This window comes from Helicoverpa zea, chromosome 25 (genome assembly GCF_022581195.2).
Source record: "Helicoverpa zea isolate HzStark_Cry1AcR chromosome 25, ilHelZeax1.1, whole genome shotgun sequence".
Classification (NCBI taxonomy): domain Eukaryota; kingdom Metazoa; phylum Arthropoda; class Insecta; order Lepidoptera; family Noctuidae; genus Helicoverpa; species Helicoverpa zea.
In genome coordinates this window covers 5,703,362-5,725,889 of record NC_061476.1, presented here as the reverse complement: position 1 = coordinate 5,725,889, position 22,528 = coordinate 5,703,362, and the positions used below count along the sequence as shown (strand labels likewise).

Genomic DNA, 22,528 nt, shown 5'->3' with positions numbered 1-22,528 from the left:
ATTAATACTTTGCTAGAAAAAAATAATAATATTTAAAAATATGTATATATATTTTAAATGCGTAACACATCTATTGCACTGCGACTAAGTTTTAAAAAATAATGGCTATTAAAACATTGTTTGTGGCATTCATAGAAGATCAGAAATGTTTCAAAATGATTTGAAGTCATGTTTTAAAGTAGGCAAATCGAAGATATTTTTTGTGATGTAATAAACCATATTTTGACTGTTTTTTTTTTTTTTTTTTTGTATATTTGATAACATTTCTGACTCTAGTTAAGTTATCCTTGATCAAGGAATTTATACTGGTATACGGATTCTAATTTTGGCCCTCTATACTCATATTGAAAACATTACAGCGTTAATATTGATTTTCGGATACTTTTCACTTTTACTTACTTAGCATGACCACTACGACGCACCACGGATCTTAAAAAATCTGAAGTTAGCCCCATTTGGCTATACAGTAGATAATTATAAAAAATGTCTAATGCTCAGCCAATGGGATAAATTCGGACTTGCCAAAATAAGTAGCGTATCAAATTCAATTACTACAATAGCACAATTTCCATGCACTTTCTGTTTAGTTGACTTGAAATTTTAATTGAACCCAACCAAGACCTAAAAAGCATGGCCGACATACAAAAACTGGCTAGAAATATCGATAGAATCCTTCACTAATATCTGAGTACACAACCACAGCTTATTTCATAAGAAAAGCATTACGTTTGTAATCCCCATAACTTATCGATAGTCGATACTTTACGTTGCACGCAGTAAACAACCCTATGTGACGTCATTTATTGCTTCCGCGCAGTTAGTCAATTTTATACAAAAAAAAAATCTATAACATATATAGGAATTTCGACGCACCAATGTTGAGTATAATTTATTAAAATACGATTATAATGTTTTCTACTCTAATACTATTTATAATTTTTGTATTTTTTACATAGTTTACGATTTTGTTTCGTTTTTTGTATAGAATTGATTAACTGTTGTTTTGTATCACTGTGTTGAAATAACTTCAGGTTTAAGCCATGGCGGATGGATAAATTTATCATGACTTTTAACTTTATTTCATTCACTCAGGAACGAATTACTGTTTTTGTATGTAAACACAAATTTAAAATAAAAAGTTAATCAATTTATTATTTTATCTTTGATTGAGGACGAAGAACTGTGGTGATTAGAAACATGTAAATCTTGAAAATCAATACAAAATAATTAATGTATCCCTACCCGCCATAACTTAATACAAATGGTCTATTTTAAATATCAAGACTAGCCCGTAAGTTGATTAATAAAAGATTCACTTTTGTTCGTCATAATTTACATATCAAGAAACATTCATTTAGCGATTAAACTGTAAAATACATTCACATTTCTCAAGTATTCTATAAAAAGGATTTTCTGTCAAATTCACTAAGAGAAACTGGCTCAGGTATAGGGTGACTAGTAATACTAATTACCAATTGACTGGTTATTAATATTACCTTTTAATACCAATTACTGGTAATACAAATTACCCGTCACAAATAAATAGCCGTATCAAACTTTGAACTTCTTGTTTGATTGTTTTGCTATTGTGATTTAACTAATGAGAATATAAAAAAAGTTGTATGTAATCATCATGAATAGAATGAGTAGAATCACATATTAAAGTATATGTCTCTTTTTACCAGTCACCCTTTATTTACATATGAAGTTTGATATAAAATTCAGTCATAAATATCGGGTGTGTCGTTCACAATCACATCATATCGCATATACTTTATGATATTCTATGACGAATTGTAAAAAGAATTACCTAATCCATTCAGTGGTTTAGCCACAAGAGTCATTTTTCGTTTTTATAATTTACAACATCATGTGTAAAGCAGAGATAAAGTTAGGAATATCGTATGTTTTCATCAGTTGACAGCTGTCAGTTTTCAAGGGAGAATTTCAGTTGTTTGTGATGACTGACTTTTATATGGTGTTCTAATTTTTGCACATTTTTATTCCATTTACTTTGTTTGAAAATAACATTTTTTTATTTTTACGTATTTTTCTTTTATCTTTGTGTTAATCGACATATATTAACCAGTATATTAACGATTTCATTTAATGTGATTATGAACGACGCACCCGATATAAACTTTAAAATCACGCTGTTTTCTTTTCTTACTTTCTAACAAAAAGCATGCTTTTGTCTTATGTTGTGATGAAAAGAGATGATGCAACATTATACAAAATGTTATATCTTTTCTGTCACGCTAACCATGCTTTTATGTTTTCGGAGAAGCTTTAGAAACACCAAAATTGTTTATCTGACACTGAGTAACACTTAGAAGTCTTAGCTATGGTATGATCGGAAACCTTTTATTTTCACCATATTTTTGTTATCTGACACTGTATAGGTAACACTGATCTTCAGAAAGTCTTAGCTATTGAATTTTCAGACGCCTTTTATATACACTATATTCTTGCAGAAAAAGGCTGTGTATCGTAGACTTTCACACTGTTTTCACTGGCCTATCCTGGTGAAAGTTTCATCGTGTAGGCTTCACGAGTTTACGATGATTCGGCGGGGTAGGCACAGACGAACACACAACGCGCTGAGTATTTATTTACTTACATGTGAAATGGTATTACCGAGATTCTTGTTCGGGCGTTTCTTGTGGATACCTGTCGGAACGAAATTATCTTTATTCATCTTTAATTATATACTAATATAAGAAAGAGGAAACATTTGTTTTGTTTTTATCATAAAGGCTCTGAAATAGGCTCTGAATGGCTTTCGTAGTTGGGACGCTATATTTTCTCTGGGTGTCAAGTCTACTCTAGCGATGGTTTGTTCAACCATTTATTTCTTCTACAAGTGATGAAGGGTGAGCATTTTTGGGTGCTGTCTTTTGTAATCTTGATCTTCTAGAAATGCTCATTTTCAGCCTACTTTAAATAAATGATTTTTTATCTGAGAAGTGAGTTTAGTTCTCTGGGGACGGCAGTGAAACTGTAGTACACCGCTTCTTAATAATGCTGCTTTCATAATGGCACAGTTATTTACCAACACAGCAACAACTTGACCACTCACCTATGATTAGTATTAGTGAGCAGCTGACCATACGCCGCTAGCGCACAATACGCCGCCAACAGCGCAGCATGGTGATGCGCCCTCGCGTCGGCCGGCGCCGTCCGCGCATGAGCACCCAGCGCCGCCCAGCAGTATATCGAGGCTCGCTCGTCGTGGGCGGCGCGGTAGGCCAGGCCAGGGTCGTGGGCAGCGGCAGCCCGGGCCCCGCCGCAGGCCGCTGACATGGTGCAGAAGTTCATGGCTTTCCAGCCGCCGTATCTAGGGTAGATAGGAAGTATTTAGTCTTTTGTATTATAAAGACGCGATGGATCGAAACTGGTGGAGGCAAATAATCCACTCCAAATGCAACCCTAGTGTTGACCACGATTCTCAGACATGAGAGACCGACAATAGAGAGATAAAAAATTAATAATAATGACGTTCAGACTGCTCTCCTTTATGGAGCTACGCAGCACAAACGCTTGTATTCAAAGATTCACTTTGAACTCCCCCACTCTCATAACCCGATGGGTTGATGTCAAACTCACACTAATGGTAAGAGATAACAAGCAAGACCGACTGTCTTGCTCTCCAATGCGCGGGTACATCAATCACCAAGTGCGGGTATATCAATCACCAAGTTCTACATATTTAAAACGCACGCGATTCCAACTCGAGAATCGAACCCAAGGAAGCAACGAAGCAGACACTTGTGTCATACTTTCTTATAGATATACAGTCTATATGTAATACAAGTGAATTGCAATCAAACATTTCTTCCAATATGACATATGTTATAAGTAATTTTTATAAAAAAGGAAATTACTATACTCACTTATCAACAACAACGACCGGTCCATTCTTATACTCCATCTGACATCCGGCAACATACTCGACCAGTGCAAACGAGTCCTTATAAGGCTCTATAAGCCTGTCTATCGCTTGCTCCCGTTCACTTTCACTGGCTGCATGCCTCACTGCCTTCACAAACTCATTATCATCCGGCCTACCCTGAACGTAATCAGTAGTCTCACCGTCCAACCACCGACTGCACTTAATAAACTTAACACTTAACTGATAGTCATCTTGTAAAGAATGCACACTGACATTTGTAACTTCTATCACTCTGTCCAACGGTATATCTTCAGGTATTTTATCCACTCTCTCGAAATAATAACAAGGGCGACGGAGTTCTGCTTCCTCTTCGACGGAAAGCGCGGGGGCGACGGGTGGGGGAGGTGGTGCCGTGTCGGGAGGCGACCCGGCAGTCCTGTTCCCCCAGTCGGGGAACTTGAACTTAGTTGGGGAGCTTAGTTTAAAGTTTTTGAGGGACATTTTTGAGGGTGACCGCGGTGATTTGGGGCCGTTTTTCTTTTCTGATAAAGAGGAGAATAGGTCGCCGTTTGCTATTGATTTTCTGGCTGATAGGTCTCTGTTGCCGGCGCTGAGGCGTTCAAGCCTTAATTCAGTTCTGTCGAAGCGGTAAGCTGGTTCGGTATCAGCTACTGGTGACCCGTTCTCTGGTATCAGTCGCTCATCATCAGCACAGTCGCTACTCTCTTGCCTCCTGTATCCATTCGTCTCAGGTTCGACGGGAGATTCAGCAGAGGTCTTCCTGTCAACTTTCCGATGAGCCACGTATGTTTCTTTTGAAACGAAACTAGCTCTGAAGTTGGCGACGAACAGTTCTTTCTCTTCTTCCGTCGGCCAGAATATTTCACATTCCTGTTAAGAAATTTTGAATTGTTATTTTTGGTAAAAATATTTTGCTTAAGTTTGTTGTCAGTTTTAGACACTGTGGCGCCGGTCTCGGGGCTGCGGGATTGTACCGCGGCCCTGGTGCATAAAGTGCTTCAGAAGGAACATGATGGGTTTAGTCAGTAAGAGTCTGACACTCCCTCTCGCTGCTAACCCACTGCGGGGCGGGTCAATTGATGATTTCCCATAAAGAAAGGCCCATACAAGTTATGTCAAGTTCCTATCTAGTAAGCAAAGCAATAGATATATAGAATAAATGAAGAGGTAGTAAGCATGGCGGTATGTTACCGGGTCGGTGGTGTCTGAGAGAAGTAGCACCAGCTGCGCCGTATGGTCCCATAGTAGACGCCACAGGTCGGCGCCGGTGGCCGGGTGTTGGGCGACCGCATATTCTCTGACGCGCCGCCTACCGCATACCCATGATGCGTTCACGTATTCGCTACCTGTGTGTGCATTTAAATGTGTGAGATTTATGACTGAAAATAAAACATTCAAGAAAGTTTGTCGCTTTGTTTTAAATCCAAAACAAATGGGAGAATCGAAATATTGAATCCTCAAACTTGTATGAGCGCTTTCTGACAGGCAAATTTTTGTTACAGGTATATACGCTCGGTACGACTTACGCGCGGCATATATAGACATCATTGCTCAAACCGTAGTCCTTTGTTTACGCTCATGCTGTTACGAACACGGACATAAAACGAGCGTCGCCGCGCGGAAAATTTGCTTGTTTGAAAGCGCTTAAACTGCCTATTCTCTTGAAATAAATACCTTCCCTTCACCAAAATGTTTGATAACCTATTAAAAATTAATGTAATTGATTGGTTTAAAAAAAGACGTATGAGGCCGCAGATAGTAACGTTCCTCGTCCCCCGCATTTTGGCGTCGCTAGTTTCTTAGGATATTTGTGACATCTCCATGATTCGATGCCAATGCCTATGTAGTGAGGTTCTATGGCACATACCTTCGACCCCCGGCTTGGGCACCAGCATGACGCGTGCGGAGTCGGAGGGCAGGATGCCGCCGGGGCGGTTCTTGTCCGCGTTGTGCGGCGCCCGCGCACACACGCTGGCTTCCACGCACGAACGGGTTATTAGCTGAAGGGAAAGGTTATGGATTTATGGCTAAACATTTTATTTTATATGTACTGTGTATGTACGATTCAAATCGCATACAAAAAAATACAATTTATATTAATATTTTTTTTCTTTTTTTATTTTCCACACCCTAGGTTGTGGACGTCTAAATATCATCAATATTGTAACTAATTTCTTTGTCAAGCTTTTAATAAAACTGGCATAAAAACCTAACAATATTTATATTATCTAAATATTGTCCTCAAAATACTCACTAAACAGCTCGAGCTCTTACATACAACTGTACATCATTTATCAGCTAAAATATTAACTTTAAATAATAACTTTTTACTCACCAGAAACTGTTTCTCAAGCAAATTGACGGGCGGCGGCCCCTGGTACGTGTGATGTCTGTTCGCTAGAGAGCGCATGCGCTCTAACAACGCGTAATTCTCTGCACGATTCGCTCTGAAAAACAAACATAGTTCAATGATGTTTGCATAAAAGAAAATATAGGACTTTATTATATCTCGTAACTAAAGTAAATATGTACGAGCGTAACTGTTTATGTAACACTAGTCTACAAAATTTTCCCTTTTTATTGTATCCAAGGTGAAAAAATGAAATGGAATGAGGTGAAAATCCAAGGTTCCATTCTCGTGATATTTTTTTTCAGCTACGTCGTACGATTTTCCCTACATTACTAATTGACATTTTAGTATGTACAAAATACACCGTAAATGTAAAATGGTATATCTTGAGAAAGAAAACTCGTAATGATGTAAAGTAAACTGGATTTGAATTGAGAAGAGCAGTACTAAATGATTCTTTAATTAGAAAATACGAAAAAAAATAGTGTCTGTAGAAAAATGGCTTTAAATATCGTTAAAAAGGCGTTTTTAGACATTTTCAGATTGGTTTTTCTCCAAAACTAGAACTGCCAGAGCAGTCCTGTGTTCTAGACTTCGATTCTGTGATAGATAATCAGCAAAAATTTATATGTTTCACCTTGGATACGAAAATGCTGTTGACTATAGTTCGGCCGTTCAGAGAATGCGTTCCTGACACCTATCAGTTAGTCAGGACTAGTGATGGGCACAACATAACACTGAGTTCGTTACCGTTCCCCCAAAATAAACCGCCGCATTATTTTAAGATTATTTTCGTTTTAAATTGGCGGAATCATTTAAAATTTATATTTTAGTTATTTAAGTGGAAACCAAAAAAAGGTAATATTCATATAATAAAATCGTTTTATTTATTCTTTGTTACAAAGTTACAATCTGTATTTCTATGCAATAAAGTAAGTACATTGAATTGAATGTGCGTACAGAATATTAATCAGACTCCGATTCGCTTGAGGAGGTGGTGTCTTCATCATCATCTTCGCCTACGTGTATAATTATATTAGGTATTATCAATAACAGAATCAATCCTGATATCTCGGTCAAAACCTTCCAAAATCAGGTTTTTAGAGCTCTACCTCACTGGGACGCCATGGCGACGTCGCAAGCGGCACAGGTCTGGCTACTTCTGGCATCCAAATGTCGCCAAGTCGAGTGGCCATGGCGTCTCGACAGTCAATTGTTTACGTCGTCGCTCAAGAAATTGCAAGCTAATTGGCGACCACATTGGCGACTGTGTGAGGGAGGTGCGCTTTACCGTGTACATTATAGTGGCTACTGTGGCCACGTCGCGTCGCCAAGTTGCCACGGTAGCCAGAAGCCACATAGGGAACTGTAGCTCGTGGCCACGCCTCCAATTTGGCGACGTTGCGACGTTCCATACATTTCAATACTAACTGCTTGGATACGTAGCCGGCGACGTCGTCATTGGCGTCCTAATGAGGCAGGGCACTTAGTCTTAGCGCACGAAACGACAACAAACGACTATTTAGCGTCACAAAATGACGGCCCATGATGCCATTTGGGGTTACCAATTTCAACCTAAATATAAAAATGCTACTTTCTTTCGCGCGTTCAGTTTGATCATACTTTTATTTTTATATTTCATAAAAGTTATCCTATAGTCCATTATTTTCAAATTCTTAAAAAGAAAAACAAAAAGTATTATTTTATATTATAAGTATAACTGTATAAGAACCATCAACCAGAACAGATTACGATACTTGCCTGTTATTTTTAGCACAGCACTACAAATATAAAGCGCTGACATAACCTTGTAATAGCGCAGTATAGATTTAGAAAAATATTGTTTACCAAGTTATTTGACACTCAGTTTGGCACAAAATTACAACATTCATTGATTATTATTGATATAATAATGTTGTTTTAATGCTCAACAATTGTTAAAACGATAAACAACCAGCAAAAATATTTTTATCGTACTGCAACGCCATTACAAAGTTACGTCGTCAGTTCAATCGCGATGTGTCAGAAACGCATTCTCTGAGCGGCCGAACTATAGTGTAATTAAACGTAAAATAGAAATAGCAAAAGTTGTGGCCGATCAAACTTAATACCTTAAATAACTTTGTCGATGATTGAAAAGAGGCATTACTGATATAATTTCTTACAGCACTTTCACACTGGCAGATTTTCCTCTCGGTTTTTTTTTTTGTTGATGTATATGTCACCGTAAGATTACAAACATCGTTAGATTACAATCTATCTCGAGAGATTGTAAACTGTCGAATTATTGTGAACCGTAACATCTGATAGCAATTTAACGCATTATTTTTCGCTATATTATAATCTATCGATGAGAAATTGTCAAATTGTCAACTGTCCGAAAGCTCTCCCTGATTGGTCAGTCTTTTTGTAAGATCGACCAATCACGACCAGCCGTTCTGTTCCCATGGAGTTCCCGTATACTTTTATATAACTAATTCTAAAGATATAAGTTATTTTCAACAGGAAATCAATTTATAATCACGAAAACACAGTTGTTTACACAATCGACAACAAACGAAATAAACAAACAAAATGGCGGGAGCGGCGGGGGCACATTACGTTCTACCAATCACGGCGCAAGATGCATTCCGTTCTACGCCAGTTGACAATTTGACCGCTTTACATTGATAGATTATAATATAGCGAAAAATAATACGTTAAATTGTAATCAGATGTTACGGTTCACAATAATTCGACAGTTTACAATATCTCGAGATAGATTGTAATCCAACGATGTTTGTAATCTTACGGTGACATATACAGGGTTACTGGTAAGTAGACCGCATCCTTTCAGGAGGTGATAGTATAGGTCAATACGGACAAATTTGACCCTGGGATACACTGGGCAAAAGTTAACCCGTTTCAAGATAATCGAATTTTAAGATCTTTTCTTTACAAGTCGTCTAGGTACACGTATACATTTTTATTACTAGTTAAAAGTCTCGTTTTTGCGGATTTTTGTGTGTTTTGTGGCTTTTTGGATAGCTAGATAAATGTAGATGTTTTTTAAGTATTCTGCACAAAAAAATTAAGAGTAATATTTTTGAGAAAATATCTACTAAAAAAGTAATTGCTGTTCACTATAATTTCCTCTGTGATTTGTACAGTTTTATGGTTTGTTATTATGAAATGATTCATCTTCTATCCAAAAACACACAAAAATCCACAAAAACGAGACTTTTGACTGATAATGAAAATTTATACGTGTACCTAGACGACTGATCTTGAAATTCGATTATCTTGAAACGGGTTAACTTTTGCCTAGTGTATCCCAGGGTCAAATTTGTCCGTATTGACCTATACTATCACCTCCTGAAAGGATGCGGTCTACTTACCAGTAACCCTGTATATTCCGCGCAGCAAAAATCCGGCGCGTGGTTCAAAACAGTAATTGTTCATTGTTTGTAATACGTGCGACAGCGATCGTTAAATCCACAAGGAAAACTCGAGCAGAAAACCCACTAGTGTGAAAGCATTAAACCCTATCCGTCTTACCACAAAAACTTTTTAACGTCAGTTTAAGCCTTGTCTAAAAAAATGTCAAATTATGACGTTGAAATAAGGTTCATTTTGGAGCCACAATTTTTTTAGACAGGTGTAAAACCGCCGTTTAAGTTTTTGTAGTAAGGCCATAAGTATACAGAAAAACATGAATATATAGTTACCTTCTCAATTCCTCCTTCTCTGTATCAGTCATATTATTATACGCCTGCATCTTCTTGCTATACGTGTCAGTGGACCTCGGCGCTAGATCATACACCCCTTCATTTTCCTCCCCATTGACCATTCCCTCTTTAGGCTCATCCGTACCTTCGGAATCCTTAACCGATTTACTCTGTTCACTGTTCAAATCATCGGTCTTTATAGACATCTGACTTCCATTTTCCAGTACTTCTTTTTCGCTAGGATTTTGACTGGATTTAATGCTTGAAGTTTCGCCATTTTCAACGCCATTTGATAAGTCGTTGGTACTTTTATGTTTAGGGGGGTTTAGGTCTAAAACGGCTAGTTCTTCATCGGAGATTGGTTCGAGCAGTTTGGCTAAATATTGTCGTGCTTTAGGGAATTCTACTTCTGTGTCTCCGGAGCGAACGTGTTCTAGTAGAGCGTCGTGTACGAAGACGTATTGTTCCTCGGTTTGGACGAGGTGGTTGCGTTGGGTTCGGGCGCGGCAGAGGAAGCCCAGGGGTGAGAGAGTGCCGGTCAGTTTTAGCTGGTTTAATTGGGCGTCTAGTACTATGTATGTGCCTGTTCGGCCGACGCCGGCGCTGCGAAGGAAAGAGTAGTTTAGATTGGGATGTTGAGGTGCATTTGCAGATGATACTTAAATAAATGAGTTCTTGTAATGACTGCAATTAGTAAACAGTATTCTTAGATGTAATACATATAACATACTAAAATATAAAAAAAGCCTCAAAATTTCCGGACTTTCCGTGACGACCGCCAATGATATTCAAATGACAGCCAGGACCCACCAATTTAACGTCCCTTCCAAGACACGGAGGAACAGGTCATGTTATGACGGTCGCTCATCGCGACCACTCCAGGCGCTGCTTAACCTTTAGCCCGGCCAATATAAACATTTTAAATAACAAAAAAATCCCGGAAAGCCAAATATTGGTGGAGAGCTGGGGTAGTGGTACCGTACCACTGTCCTGCCGTCTGTACCACTGCTCGAGCTGTCACCACAATGTGAAGCTTACCTGCAATGCACCAGCACGGTAGAGGAATGTTTCCCGGCCGCCTTCACGAAGGGTAGCACAGCGAGGGGGTGGCGCGGCGTACCGTGGTCCGGCCACACGGTGTAGTGGTACTGTACCACTGTCCTGCCGTCTGTACCACTGCTGGAACTGTCGCCGCTGCTTGGTGTACTTCCCTGGAAGAAAGAAGTAAAATTAAATGAGGAATTTTATGTAGTTTATGGGATGATGACCTGTTAAATGTGTGAGTACCAACAATGAGTTAAAACCAAAATCATAATTCTATTCAATTCAATTTAGGTATACACTGCCCACTGAAGCCTTGAGTAACATGCATTTGTGCTTGAACCTAGTGGCCCAGAAGGGGGCTGTCCAATTTATGGCTTAGCACGTTCAGGACGGTGTTGACGCTCCCACTTCCCAATAAAACAGAATTCTACTTGATGGTACGTAAAAGCAAGATTCCGACAAATTGATAACTTCCTCCTTTTTGGAGTCGGTTAACAATTTGGGTGCTTGGAAGTAGGTCCCAGCGACAATCCCTTTTTCAAGACCTTGACAATGAAAGGCCGTCTATTTCTTACTCTATCAGGGTCAGTGGTGCAGTAGTGCACCCGCATGTGCCGCACGGTGTAGGCGGCGCGGACGTCCTCGTGTAACAACGTGACGCGGACGCCGCCGAACTCCGCCGAGCTGCCCGCGCCGCCCGCCGGCCAGTACATGTCGCATTTACGCTGTAAAACAAAATAAATATTAATATTTTTGGAGTCATTATACGCAGGTATATCGTTCGATAAGCAAGCAACATGACGATAATCATCTTGCCTATTGTATATGTACAGAACTCTCCGGTGGTGTCGGATTGATGTGCCATCGGACTAAGAGGAACTATAATGTCTTGCGCAGCTGGCTGATCTCCTTATATGAGAACCGCCGCTGTAACCGACAATCGGCCTGGACACTGTTATATACGTAGAAATAATTTAAGTGAAAGCAAACGCGAGGATAATTTGATCAATTGGAGCGCTTTATTCATCGGCGTTTTGCAAAATTATTTTATTAAATAGTGTTAAATACCCAAAAAAAGTAGAAGAAAATATAAAAGCGCGATCTTTTCCCCCACTTCTACAATTGATTATTTACTAACAGCTTTCATCCCTTTAACTCGCAAAACATCTTATAATTAAATACATACCCGTCCCCTCTCGTCGAGGTTAGTGATCATAACGACGGTGTGCAATCGGTGTTGCCATATCATGCGCCAGAAGGCGTCCGGTGTTGCCAGCATGGCTATGTAACGTCGCCATTTTTTTTTTAATAATTATTTATCACATTTGAATACATACCCGTCCCCTCTCGACGAGGTTAGTGATCATGACCACAGTATGCACTCGATGTTGCCATATCATGCGCCAGAAGGCGTCCAGTGTTGCCGGCGTGGGGCCCTGGGTCGCGATGTACCGTCGTCGCCACACTAGCCATTCTAGTTTCACGCGGGTTGGTACGCCCTCTGCGAGACAAACGAGCATTTAGTAACACGACATTTCTATAGCCTAGTAACTACAAAGCTAGTAGGCTAAACTAAAATTATAACAAATAAAGAGCGAATTGCCGCTAGTTAAGCGATTACGTATATGAACAAAATTGTGAAAAAATGGAAGACGACTGTCTAGCTCTGTCTTGGAGCAATGCAAGAGTAAAAAGGTGGTCCATCGAATTGTAGAAAAAGACAAATTCTACTGGTCACACGCTGTATAGTTTTCTCTAATACTTTTATGATATTCTTACCAAACTGACATCCACAAATATGTTAAAAACATCAAATTTCCGCAGTTGGCATACATTTTATACTCACAAAACTGAAGTATATACCTCAACCTATCTTGATACTTTCACTTTCACTCACCGATATCAACATACACGTCGTCGAGATCGGAGTCAGAATCGCTCCTGTCGCTGTCAGAATCCGAGTTCTGTTCGTCAGACTCCACGATGCCGGAGAACTCGATGTTCAGGAAGGCAGACTCTATGCCTTCTGCGAGATTGGGCGGGGGTTTCGTTGGTTTTACTGATGATTGTCTGTGAAAGGAATGGTGAGATTGTATGTTATATTTACATGTTGTATTTACTAAGGTGTATGAAACTAGATCAGCTTTGTAAATTGAGATAAAATTAAGCATTAGTTGTCTAGTCTTTCCAAAAAAAGAGTTATCTGACAACAGACATTGGCCATCCAACAAACCAAGCCGGACAAGAAATTCCTGCTAAGAATAATCATGGAGATGGTAATACATATTCTATTCGACTTCAGAGTGCCGATTCCGAGTTTTGTTAGTTAGGTCTCTTGATACGTTATCATAACTCGTTTACTAAGTATCAAGTTGAATTAGTTAGTAAGTACTATGTTACTAAATTTATTAAGTAGTAAAAGTAGTAGATACGACCAAAAGACGATGACAGCTTTATTAAATAAACATTTCCATATGCTATGTAATTTCATCCTGAACGTTAACTTTCAAACTCACAGTACAGGTACACACTCTGGTGATTTTCTAGCCAAGTGAACATACCTGTGGGGTCTATTCCTCCTCTCCAGCTTCCTGCGTATCCTGGCTACGTGATGCGGCTGCAGCTGCGGCAGCATGCCGTCGATGAAGTTGGCGTTGACGTAGTCGCAGGCGCCGCGGGCGGGCGCGGCGCCGGCGCCCACGCAGCCCGCCGCGCCGCAGCGACCGCCCGCAGACACGCAGACGCGGGAGTGGTCGTCTGGGGAACAAATTGATATTCAATAATTATCTGGATAAAATAATCAACTAATTCAGCTAATATTTATTTTGTCGATTCGTTTACAAACAGATATATTAGACACTAGATGTTTCCCGCGGGTGATATATTCTCCTTATCCCGATAAACTATACTATGGCCAAGATGTCACTTGAGGAGTAAAAGATTTTTAACTCGGCTCAGAAAAAATCTATGTATTCCATATAACATACATAGGACTCCAAAATAATATCTCGTATAGCCGTCAATAGGATTGCAAAAAAAAATCTTAAAATGGAACTGGTAAGCAAAGTATGACCTGAATCATAGAAATAATTTAAAAATATGTCACGATTTTACTTACATGCTGTGATGTTCAAGTATCTATTTTTCAGTCTATTTTCTGGTCTGTGGCTGTGATGACTAGTGTGACCCAATGCTGCTGACTTCGCTACTACGATCTCATACTCTTTGCTGTAAGAAAATAAAACATGATTGTTATCAAAATTACACCTACTTACAAACCAAAACTTTATTAAAAATTCCATTATGGTTGTATCGGTTCAAATGACTTAGCACATAATATTTTCACTACTTCTATAAGTGCAAGTATCAAGATTTTCAAAGTCAATCACACAATTTCGTCATTTTACTTTATTTACATAGTCAGTGACCTATAATAAATAAGACTTATAATTAAATCGGTGTCAGTGGCTATCTATTTTGTATATTTTTTTTAATATAGTTTTGCTTAAAATATATAAAATATAGTAATATAGTTTTATTTTGATTAAATATTTAAAAAAGTTAAAACATATGTTAGTGTTAATAAAAACTTAATACAGTATCCTTCTTACCTAAACCCAATATCGCCATCAGCATGTAAAGCAGCGACATGCGCGGGGAAGCTGAGTGCGGGCACCGCGGGCTGCCCCGCGCCCGCCATGCGGGGCGGCCGCGCTCGCTCCCCGCACGCGTCGCCCGCAGCCGCGCCGCCCTCCGCCGCTCCAGACGCGCAGGACACTAGCGGAGAGCAGTTTACGACTGCCACACAAAAACAATTTTAATAAACTCAAAATTTTTTATTCAAATTAGGCTGATAAATGAGCACTTTTGGAACGTCAAAAACAAAAGACAGCCCTCAAAACGCCCGCCTTTCACCACTTGCTATGCACGCTATTTCTGTCGTCACACGGTATATATTTCACAATTTCGAAAAAGTGTTAAATTAATGACGAAATGTTTTAACTGACATGTAATTTACAAAATGATTTATGTATTTATACATGTGAATTATGTGCTACCTAAAACACATTTTGTGAAATGAAGAGACAGTTAAAGCATTTCGACGTGTGCGGGGAAGCTAAGTGCGGGCACCGCAGGCTGCCCCGCACCCGCCATGCGGGGCGGACGGGCCCTCTCCCCGCGCGCGTCGCCCGCAGCCGCGCCTGACGCGCAGGACACTAGCGGGGAGCGGTTTACCACTGCCAACGTGAAAACCTCATAAAGAAGTACGATTTATTTGGAAATACCCTATCTAACGTGGCGCGGCGTACGTATTTGAATAGGTTTCGGATCACTTCTCATCGCGTTTGCGTTGATTCGTCCATGCAGGACGCATCTTTCTTTAGACCACAGCATTTCATCAAAATTGCTAGGAATTAATTTTAAAATTGTATTCTTTTAAAGTTCTGTAGGTCATCAAGCTTTTTCCACCATTATGTTTAGAACAAGATTTTTACTGAAAAAATACTTAATTTGGTTTAAACTTGGAATAACTTACCTGGCTTTTTGTAAGAGTTGAGTGGCGCCCTCACTGCCCTCTCGCCTCCTTCCTCCAAGTAATTGTAAGCAGCGCTAATGCATTTACTCAAACGAGCTCTGCATCTAGAAACAAATAGTACAATCTGTATTTATTTCCGATCTCCAATTATCCTATTCACTGTTATAATTTAGATTTATCACAATCATTTTTGACACACATCCATTTAATCAAGTAACTCTGATCTATGTTTTCTTAAATTAAAAATATTATTCCAGTTCAATACATTGCGATAGGTGGGAATACCTAAAGCACCATTTTGCTTCGAATTGCGCAACGCCACCGCGAGCTTACATCTCGTTGCCAAATATACCTTCAGGGTGCGTCAAGAGGGACTGTCAGACTCTTAGAAAGAAAGAAAATGAGTTTTATTGCGCAAAATATAAGACGCATAAATGCCCTTAACAAAACCTCTTACTGATTGACACCATGTTTCTTAAGTGCAGTTTCAACTCGATCTATCAATCGGATCCTGAAGCTCCGGTATTCTTTGGAAGCTTTGGTGAGGAACTTATTGCAAGCTACCAGAACCTCAACAAACCAATCAAAGGCTAACTCACCTCCAGTACAAGACGGCGACTGCCACAGCGAACACTAGCAGCGGGCAGACGGCCAGCAGCGCGGCGTTGCTGACGCCTTCCGACTCTGGCACGTCTCTGGGCGACATCGCTTCAGAGTGGGCGGCACACCATTCGCTCGACACCTCCTACAAGCGAACATGCATGTTATAGTTTTCAAACTCTTGTTAGCAGTACAATTAACAACAAAAACTGCAAAAAAATCATCACTTGACACCTTAATTAGATCTAAAACGAATTTCACGAGGCTTTGTAATATTAATGAGCTTCAAAACAAGCCATATCTGTCGAGACTGCAGATCACAACACTTACCTCCGGGTTCGATTCTTCGCCGTTTATGAAAGATTTGTCTCTGGCAACTGACTGTGTGACGGCATACACTTTTACTTCGTACCGTGTCACGTTCCATAGATCCACTTCCTGTAGAACAAATTGAAAAAGAAAATCATATAACAAATTATTCTTCATGAGTATCAGCGAGCATGAGTTCATGAGTATCCCGTTTGCTTATTCCATTTTTCCTTTTCAGAACAAGTTATTTACCTTATTTTGATTCAACAGTATACCCATATTTCCTTTCAGCTGAATAGAAAACACTTCTTGCATGAAAGTTTATGTGTACTCTACACATAGACTTTTCTTTTGCTAGCACCGTTGTTGTCTAACTAACCGTAACTACCGTGACAGACAGACAAAGGATTGTTGACTATTGTCAAATATATATTATATACTGCTATTATAACACATAAAACTTATTCATTCGGCCTTTGCAGCTGTTCTTAACCAAGAAGTTAGTAGTTTATAAACGTAGTAATTATTTAAAAAAGATAAAACTATGAAGCACCTACTCACACAAAAATCACTGGACTATAACAGAATACGTTCTAAAGGCAAGTAACTTTAAAACAACCTAGTTCCGTCAAGCACATTATAACAAATAAATATTTAATATTTTACCTCATGTTATGAGCGGTATTGGCACGTAGTGATTGATTAAATCCAGACTAAACAGTCCTAAATACATTTGTATTTCGTTCTGTCCAACTGAACGTATCTATGGTTAATTTCCTTATATGGATTATCCTTATATATGTTCCATATTTGTTGGAATATTTCCTTAAATATCCTATATCGGAGTCAAATACAGTTACAAGTCCATTTATTGATTTATTTAATAAATTACATCATGTAGGACCTTTTTAGGGCCTTAGTGCCTACTTCAAGTCTGTGCATGACACATTCACGCATTGACAGTCTAGTAGAAAAGTTTTTGAGAGAATTTCGTTATTCTAACATCTCGCCTCCGAACACTCATTAACTCAATCACACGGCGGAAAAATTCTATTGGTTGTTTAAAAACACTTTCGCTCAACTAAAATATGGTGGAGTCTGAACCTTAAAGACGTGAGCGGTATTACAAACAAAGTAAGTTTCAATTCCCGTACCCTAAGTGTTTTCATTTTAAGATTATATCCCTAACAGATTTAATTTTTGTTTTACTGATAAAAACAAACTGGAAAAAAAAATATTTAAAAATATATTATCTGTACTTACAATAGGTATGGTAGTTTCAATATCATTCTTGTTAGTGGGCAGCGTGAGTCTCGTCCGAGGCTGTTGTTCTGGAATCTTCCGTAATGTCACCACGTATTGGTCTAAAGAGTTGTTGTACTCTAACGGTTGCCGCCATTGGAGGTAAAGTGTACCTGGTGGAAAAACAACAATAATAACTTAGTGGTTTAATATTTGAGCATTACAAAATGAAGTTTAAAGATTTTTGATACAGTTCTGTTTATATAAACATATTAAAAAATAGTATACATCCATCCTCCGAGCCTTTTCCCCAATCATGTTGGGGTCGGCTTCCAGTCTAACCGGATTCAGCTGAGTACCAGTGCTTTACAAGAAGCGACTGCTTATCTGACCTCCTCAACCCGGGTTTTTTTTTTTTTACCCAATATATAAAAAATAGTATACAATATAAACATATATTTCAGTGTTGCCAAGATTCATTGAATCTGTGGTGTTGCCAAAATAATAATATAATTTCATGTGCTGCTAGCTTCAATAAATCAGTCAGGCCCAAACAATGAATTACCGGAAAATTAACACAAATGAAATTCATGAGCATGGTTAAAGATATGAAATTGTTATTCAAGTACATACATGCATTAGATCCTACAGATAGATTACTGGATATTGATCATAAAATACTCACGTTTAGTCTGATCACAAGTCAGATTCAGTATTATCGGAGCAGAAGGTGGTCTGACATCTGTCAACACGTAAAGAGGGTCCGATTTGGGGCCAAGTCGGTCCAACAAATCGGATGACTTTACCCCATCTAGCGAGAAGTTGTAGAAAGCTCGCACCCAGATCTTGTATGGTGTGAATGGTTCTGAAAACAATATATAAAAATATTAGAGTTAGGGAAATATTATATTTTTTTACACAAAGGAAAAATTGGGAACCATTTTATAATTAGCCAGCATTACAGCCATGAGTCTTTTTAAAAAGGAAAAAAATATATATTTGAAACAGGAAACACGGAACCACGTCATTAATTTTCTGCATTGTTTGTTTGCTTTATTTTTTAGGATCTTTGACCATTTATTTATTTTGTAATTATTTATACGACTTGACACCAATTGCGTAAACCGCAATGATACAAACAAGCTTAGATATAACAATTACCAGAATACATAAAAAACACTGAATCAAATAATATATTTACCAATAAACTAAAACGATTTCTCTTAGATAAAAGCTACTACACAATTGACGAATATTTCAAAGATAAATACAACTAGGGAAACTAGGATAACTGGAATAAACAAGCAGTACTTAATATATCAATTTATTTACCTTACTTACCGTGCAATACCTTTAATTAAATTCTTACTATTGAGTCATAAATAAATAAACCGGCCAAGTGCGAGTCGGACTCGCGCACCGAGGGTTCCGTACAAATGCTGTATAGATAAAAAGTGAGTTTCGTGCCAACCGTTCAGTCAAAATAGTTAATATTTTTTATTTTATAATATAACTAAAATAGTAGGCCAGTACCTTGTAAAAGTTATTTTATTGAAGTTATTTATATACAACATTTTATAGTCATCATTCAGAAATCTGATTGAAAATAACTAATTATGTCTTAAAGGTCATGGGGCATATCTGACCCGCTTTGTAAAAAGTGGCGGACATGAATCAAAGTAGTTTTAAATCGTGGAGAATGGTATGACGTTTCTTTGAATATAAATATTTTATTAAAATTCCATGGAGACGAATGTCCAGGATCGTTTGAAAAATATAAAAGACAAGCAGTTTCAGAGGATTGTACAGGTTGCAATGCTAGTTTTTATTGCTAAAGACATTTCATAAAGAAGGAAGGTGCCAATCCGGATGACCAGGATCTGATGAGGATCTGGAAACCCTGAGAAATCGAGGGCAACTCTTGAATATTGCAGGCACGCATCGAGTCATAACCAGACATGTGAGTGTATTTTTGAGGGTACTGGTAAACAGTGAAGGTTTGGAGCTGATTTGATTATGGAGACTACAGAGAGTCAAGGGAACTCCCGAACGGTATGTTGCAACTACCACGTGTTTGGGCTTATTTTATTCGTATTGACGAAGACTTTCCAAAAAGATAGGTTTGACTGCCATTGTGGGATCGACAGCTAAGATCAGATATAGTTATGGGAACTCCTTTACAATTTATAACGTAACCTTGTGTTGGAGCTTATTTTATTTTAGGTGATGAGAATTCACTACTAACTTGGGTTAAAGCAGCCATTGCAGGAATGGGATCTTTTATTTTTGAGGGATTAATCACCTAAAGAGCCCCAGTTTCAGGTTTTTTTCGAAACCGCCTGACGACTTGTAGCTGTCGAATTGTAACAACGACTTCTAGAGAGTAGGATTCGGGGCTGCTGGCTTTACGTTTCTAGAGCCTTGACAAAAGTGTAATTCTGTCCCTTTCTTTGTTTTATAAAGTCGGCATTATTTTATTTTGTAGCATTTTACAAAAAAATCCAACTTCAATCATATAAAAAAGCAACAAGAAAACAAAAGCAAGAAAGAAATTAAAAAGATGTTAGGTGCATCGGTCTAGAAGTCGGTGTCTAGAGGATGCATCTATATTTATTTAACCACCGAGATCTAGACCGATGCATATAAACAGTTTTCTTGTTGTTTTAGAAGTTGTTTTTTTTTTGTAAAAAGTTTTTATTTTTAACTTTTGTGAAAAGTTCTCGTCAATACGAATAATATAAGCCCAAACACGACGTAACTAAAACATACCGAGTTCTCTCGACTTTCTCACGTCTCCATCATCAGATAAGCTCTAAACCTTCACTGTTTGATAGTTTCACCAGACATTCATCTGAGAATCAAGTTTTAATCCTATGCATGCCTACAATTTCTGATAGTTGCCCTCGATTTCTCAGGATTTCCATCATCAGATCCTGACCTGATGACAATGGAAGTAAACGGCGAGTATACTCTTTCACTACAAAGAAATGATTTCTCAGATCCGTCAAACTTGGTCGTTTAAATTCCCCATTGAAAAAATATTTGATGTTTACACCTGATTTTCTCTAGATTCCCATGGTTCACATTGATGCGACTAATGCCATAGTAAATCAGAGCCTTTATCATTATACTGTGCTATATTTCGTTCGTATCCGCCGTGGGTATGGTTTTCATACTAAGGTGCCCAATGACCTTTGAATGATTTAAAATTTTTCACAGTTTAGAGGCCATTATATTTAAGAAGTGTTTGATATGAATTTCACTTTTTATTCAAAACTTTAATATCTCTACGCGTTCATGTGAAAAAGGGTAGGTAGTAAGTTTATAATTATTAAAAAAATATTTTATGTCATGTAAGCAAAAATAATATTTTAATATTTTATGTAACTTCAAATTTATCATTTTCGCAATTTTTCCTTTATCTGTACTATATAACGTTGCTTCGTGCCGAATTTTAAGATTCTGAGTTCACGGGAAGTACCTTGTAGGTTTTGATTCCCTAGCGTGTGACGGAAATTCGTCTAAGGTGTCGGTAAAACTGCTGTATCTTTTGATCGCGTTAACTTAGAAGTTTGATTTTTTCATTGCTTAAAGGGACAATAGACCTAGGTATTTGGTATAAATTTCAATTTGGTACCTTTATTCGTTCGTGAGAAATAAGGTAGTAAGTTTCATTTTATTAAAATATTTTTATTATATTATATAACAAAAAAAAATGAGATTTTCGCAATTTTTCCTATATTTGCATTATATAACAATGCTTCATGCCAAATTTCAAGATTCTGAGTTTACGGGAAGTACCCTGTAGGTTTTGATTCCTTTGCGAGTGTCGAGAATTTGTTGAAAATATCGACATAATCGGTTGTATCTTTTGATTGGCTTGGCTTAGAAGCTTGATATTTTCACAGCCTAAAGGGACAATAGACCCGAGTATTTCATGTGAATTTCAGCTTGATACGTCTACGCGTTCTTAAGATAAAGGGTCTTGACAGACAGACAGACAGACAGACGGACAACAAAGTGATCCTATAAGGGCTCCGTTTTTTCCTTTCGAGGTACGGAACCCTAAAAATAAAAAAAAACTACAGCTAATTTATAAATAAATATAAATAAATAAAATAATTAATAACGATTAATATATAATATAGAATATTTATAATATAAATTAATAATATATAAATAAACGAATATAAATTTAATAAATAATAAATAAGTAAAATGTAAATAAATCTACACAGAAATAATACCTACTCAAATATCTAAATATAATAAGATTTTCTACATTTAATTCAATATTATTATGTTTAAAAAGCGCTCTTCGTCCTCTCCTCTAAAAACTAACTTTGCTGTGCCCGACAGGGTCCATAATTGTTTCTTTTAATTTTACCCACCAGCCTGTACACATTATGGAATGCAATAAAGTCATTGAGTATTGAGTATTAAGAATAATCAAATACTAAGCTATTAAATCTAGGGTTGGAACCAGAGAAAGGATATAATGCTACTTTTTATCCGGGTCCGAAAATAAGTTCCCTCGAGACGCGGACGGAACCGCGGGAAACAGCTAGCATAGTTAATACTTATTTTTTTTTACAGAACTATGCATGTAAATACGTTTTAAAACTACATAAAAAACACTTAGTAATCCAGACAATTAAGACAGCCTAATAGCATTCAGGCAGCTAATTGGATGAGCCCGTGAGTTAGTGTACCTACTTCCTACACAGAAGGTCGAGGTCTCCACTGAACCAAATTGGTCATTAAAAGCGTTACGACTTTTGAATTAACACCTCGCTTGCATGTATTAATTATAATATTCTTCAGTA

At 38.0% G+C, this 22,528-nt stretch overlaps 1 protein-coding gene across 1 annotated transcript in view; it reads right to left on the bottom strand.

The window, feature by feature from the left end:
• Window positions 1–208: 208 nt before the first annotated feature.
• The window catches only part of LOC124642608, a 35,919-nt gene continuing 13,599 nt past the window's right edge, over window positions 209–22,528 (bottom strand). The window contains exons 3-21 of the mRNA XM_047181110.1: window positions 18,388–18,567; window positions 17,724–17,875; window positions 16,482–16,589; window positions 16,151–16,296; window positions 15,552–15,655; window positions 14,626–14,812; window positions 14,133–14,242; window positions 13,576–13,771; window positions 12,912–13,084; window positions 12,352–12,515; window positions 11,590–11,739; window positions 11,009–11,181; window positions 9,971–10,573; window positions 6,249–6,360; window positions 5,781–5,913; window positions 5,105–5,259; window positions 3,894–4,783; window positions 3,080–3,337; window positions 209–2,670 (exon numbers count right to left, since the gene is read on the bottom strand). Coding sequence (XP_047037066.1) covers window positions 2,634–2,670; window positions 3,080–3,337; window positions 3,894–4,783; window positions 5,105–5,259; window positions 5,781–5,913; window positions 6,249–6,360; window positions 9,971–10,573; window positions 11,009–11,181; window positions 11,590–11,739; window positions 12,352–12,515; window positions 12,912–13,084; window positions 13,576–13,771; window positions 14,133–14,242; window positions 14,626–14,812; window positions 15,552–15,655; window positions 16,151–16,296; window positions 16,482–16,589; window positions 17,724–17,875; window positions 18,388–18,567 — 4,031 coding nt within the window. The 3' untranslated portion in view covers window positions 209–2,633. The remainder of the gene's footprint in view (window positions 2,671–3,079; window positions 3,338–3,893; window positions 4,784–5,104; window positions 5,260–5,780; window positions 5,914–6,248; window positions 6,361–9,970; window positions 10,574–11,008; window positions 11,182–11,589; window positions 11,740–12,351; window positions 12,516–12,911; window positions 13,085–13,575; window positions 13,772–14,132; window positions 14,243–14,625; window positions 14,813–15,551; window positions 15,656–16,150; window positions 16,297–16,481; window positions 16,590–17,723; window positions 17,876–18,387; window positions 18,568–22,528) is intronic.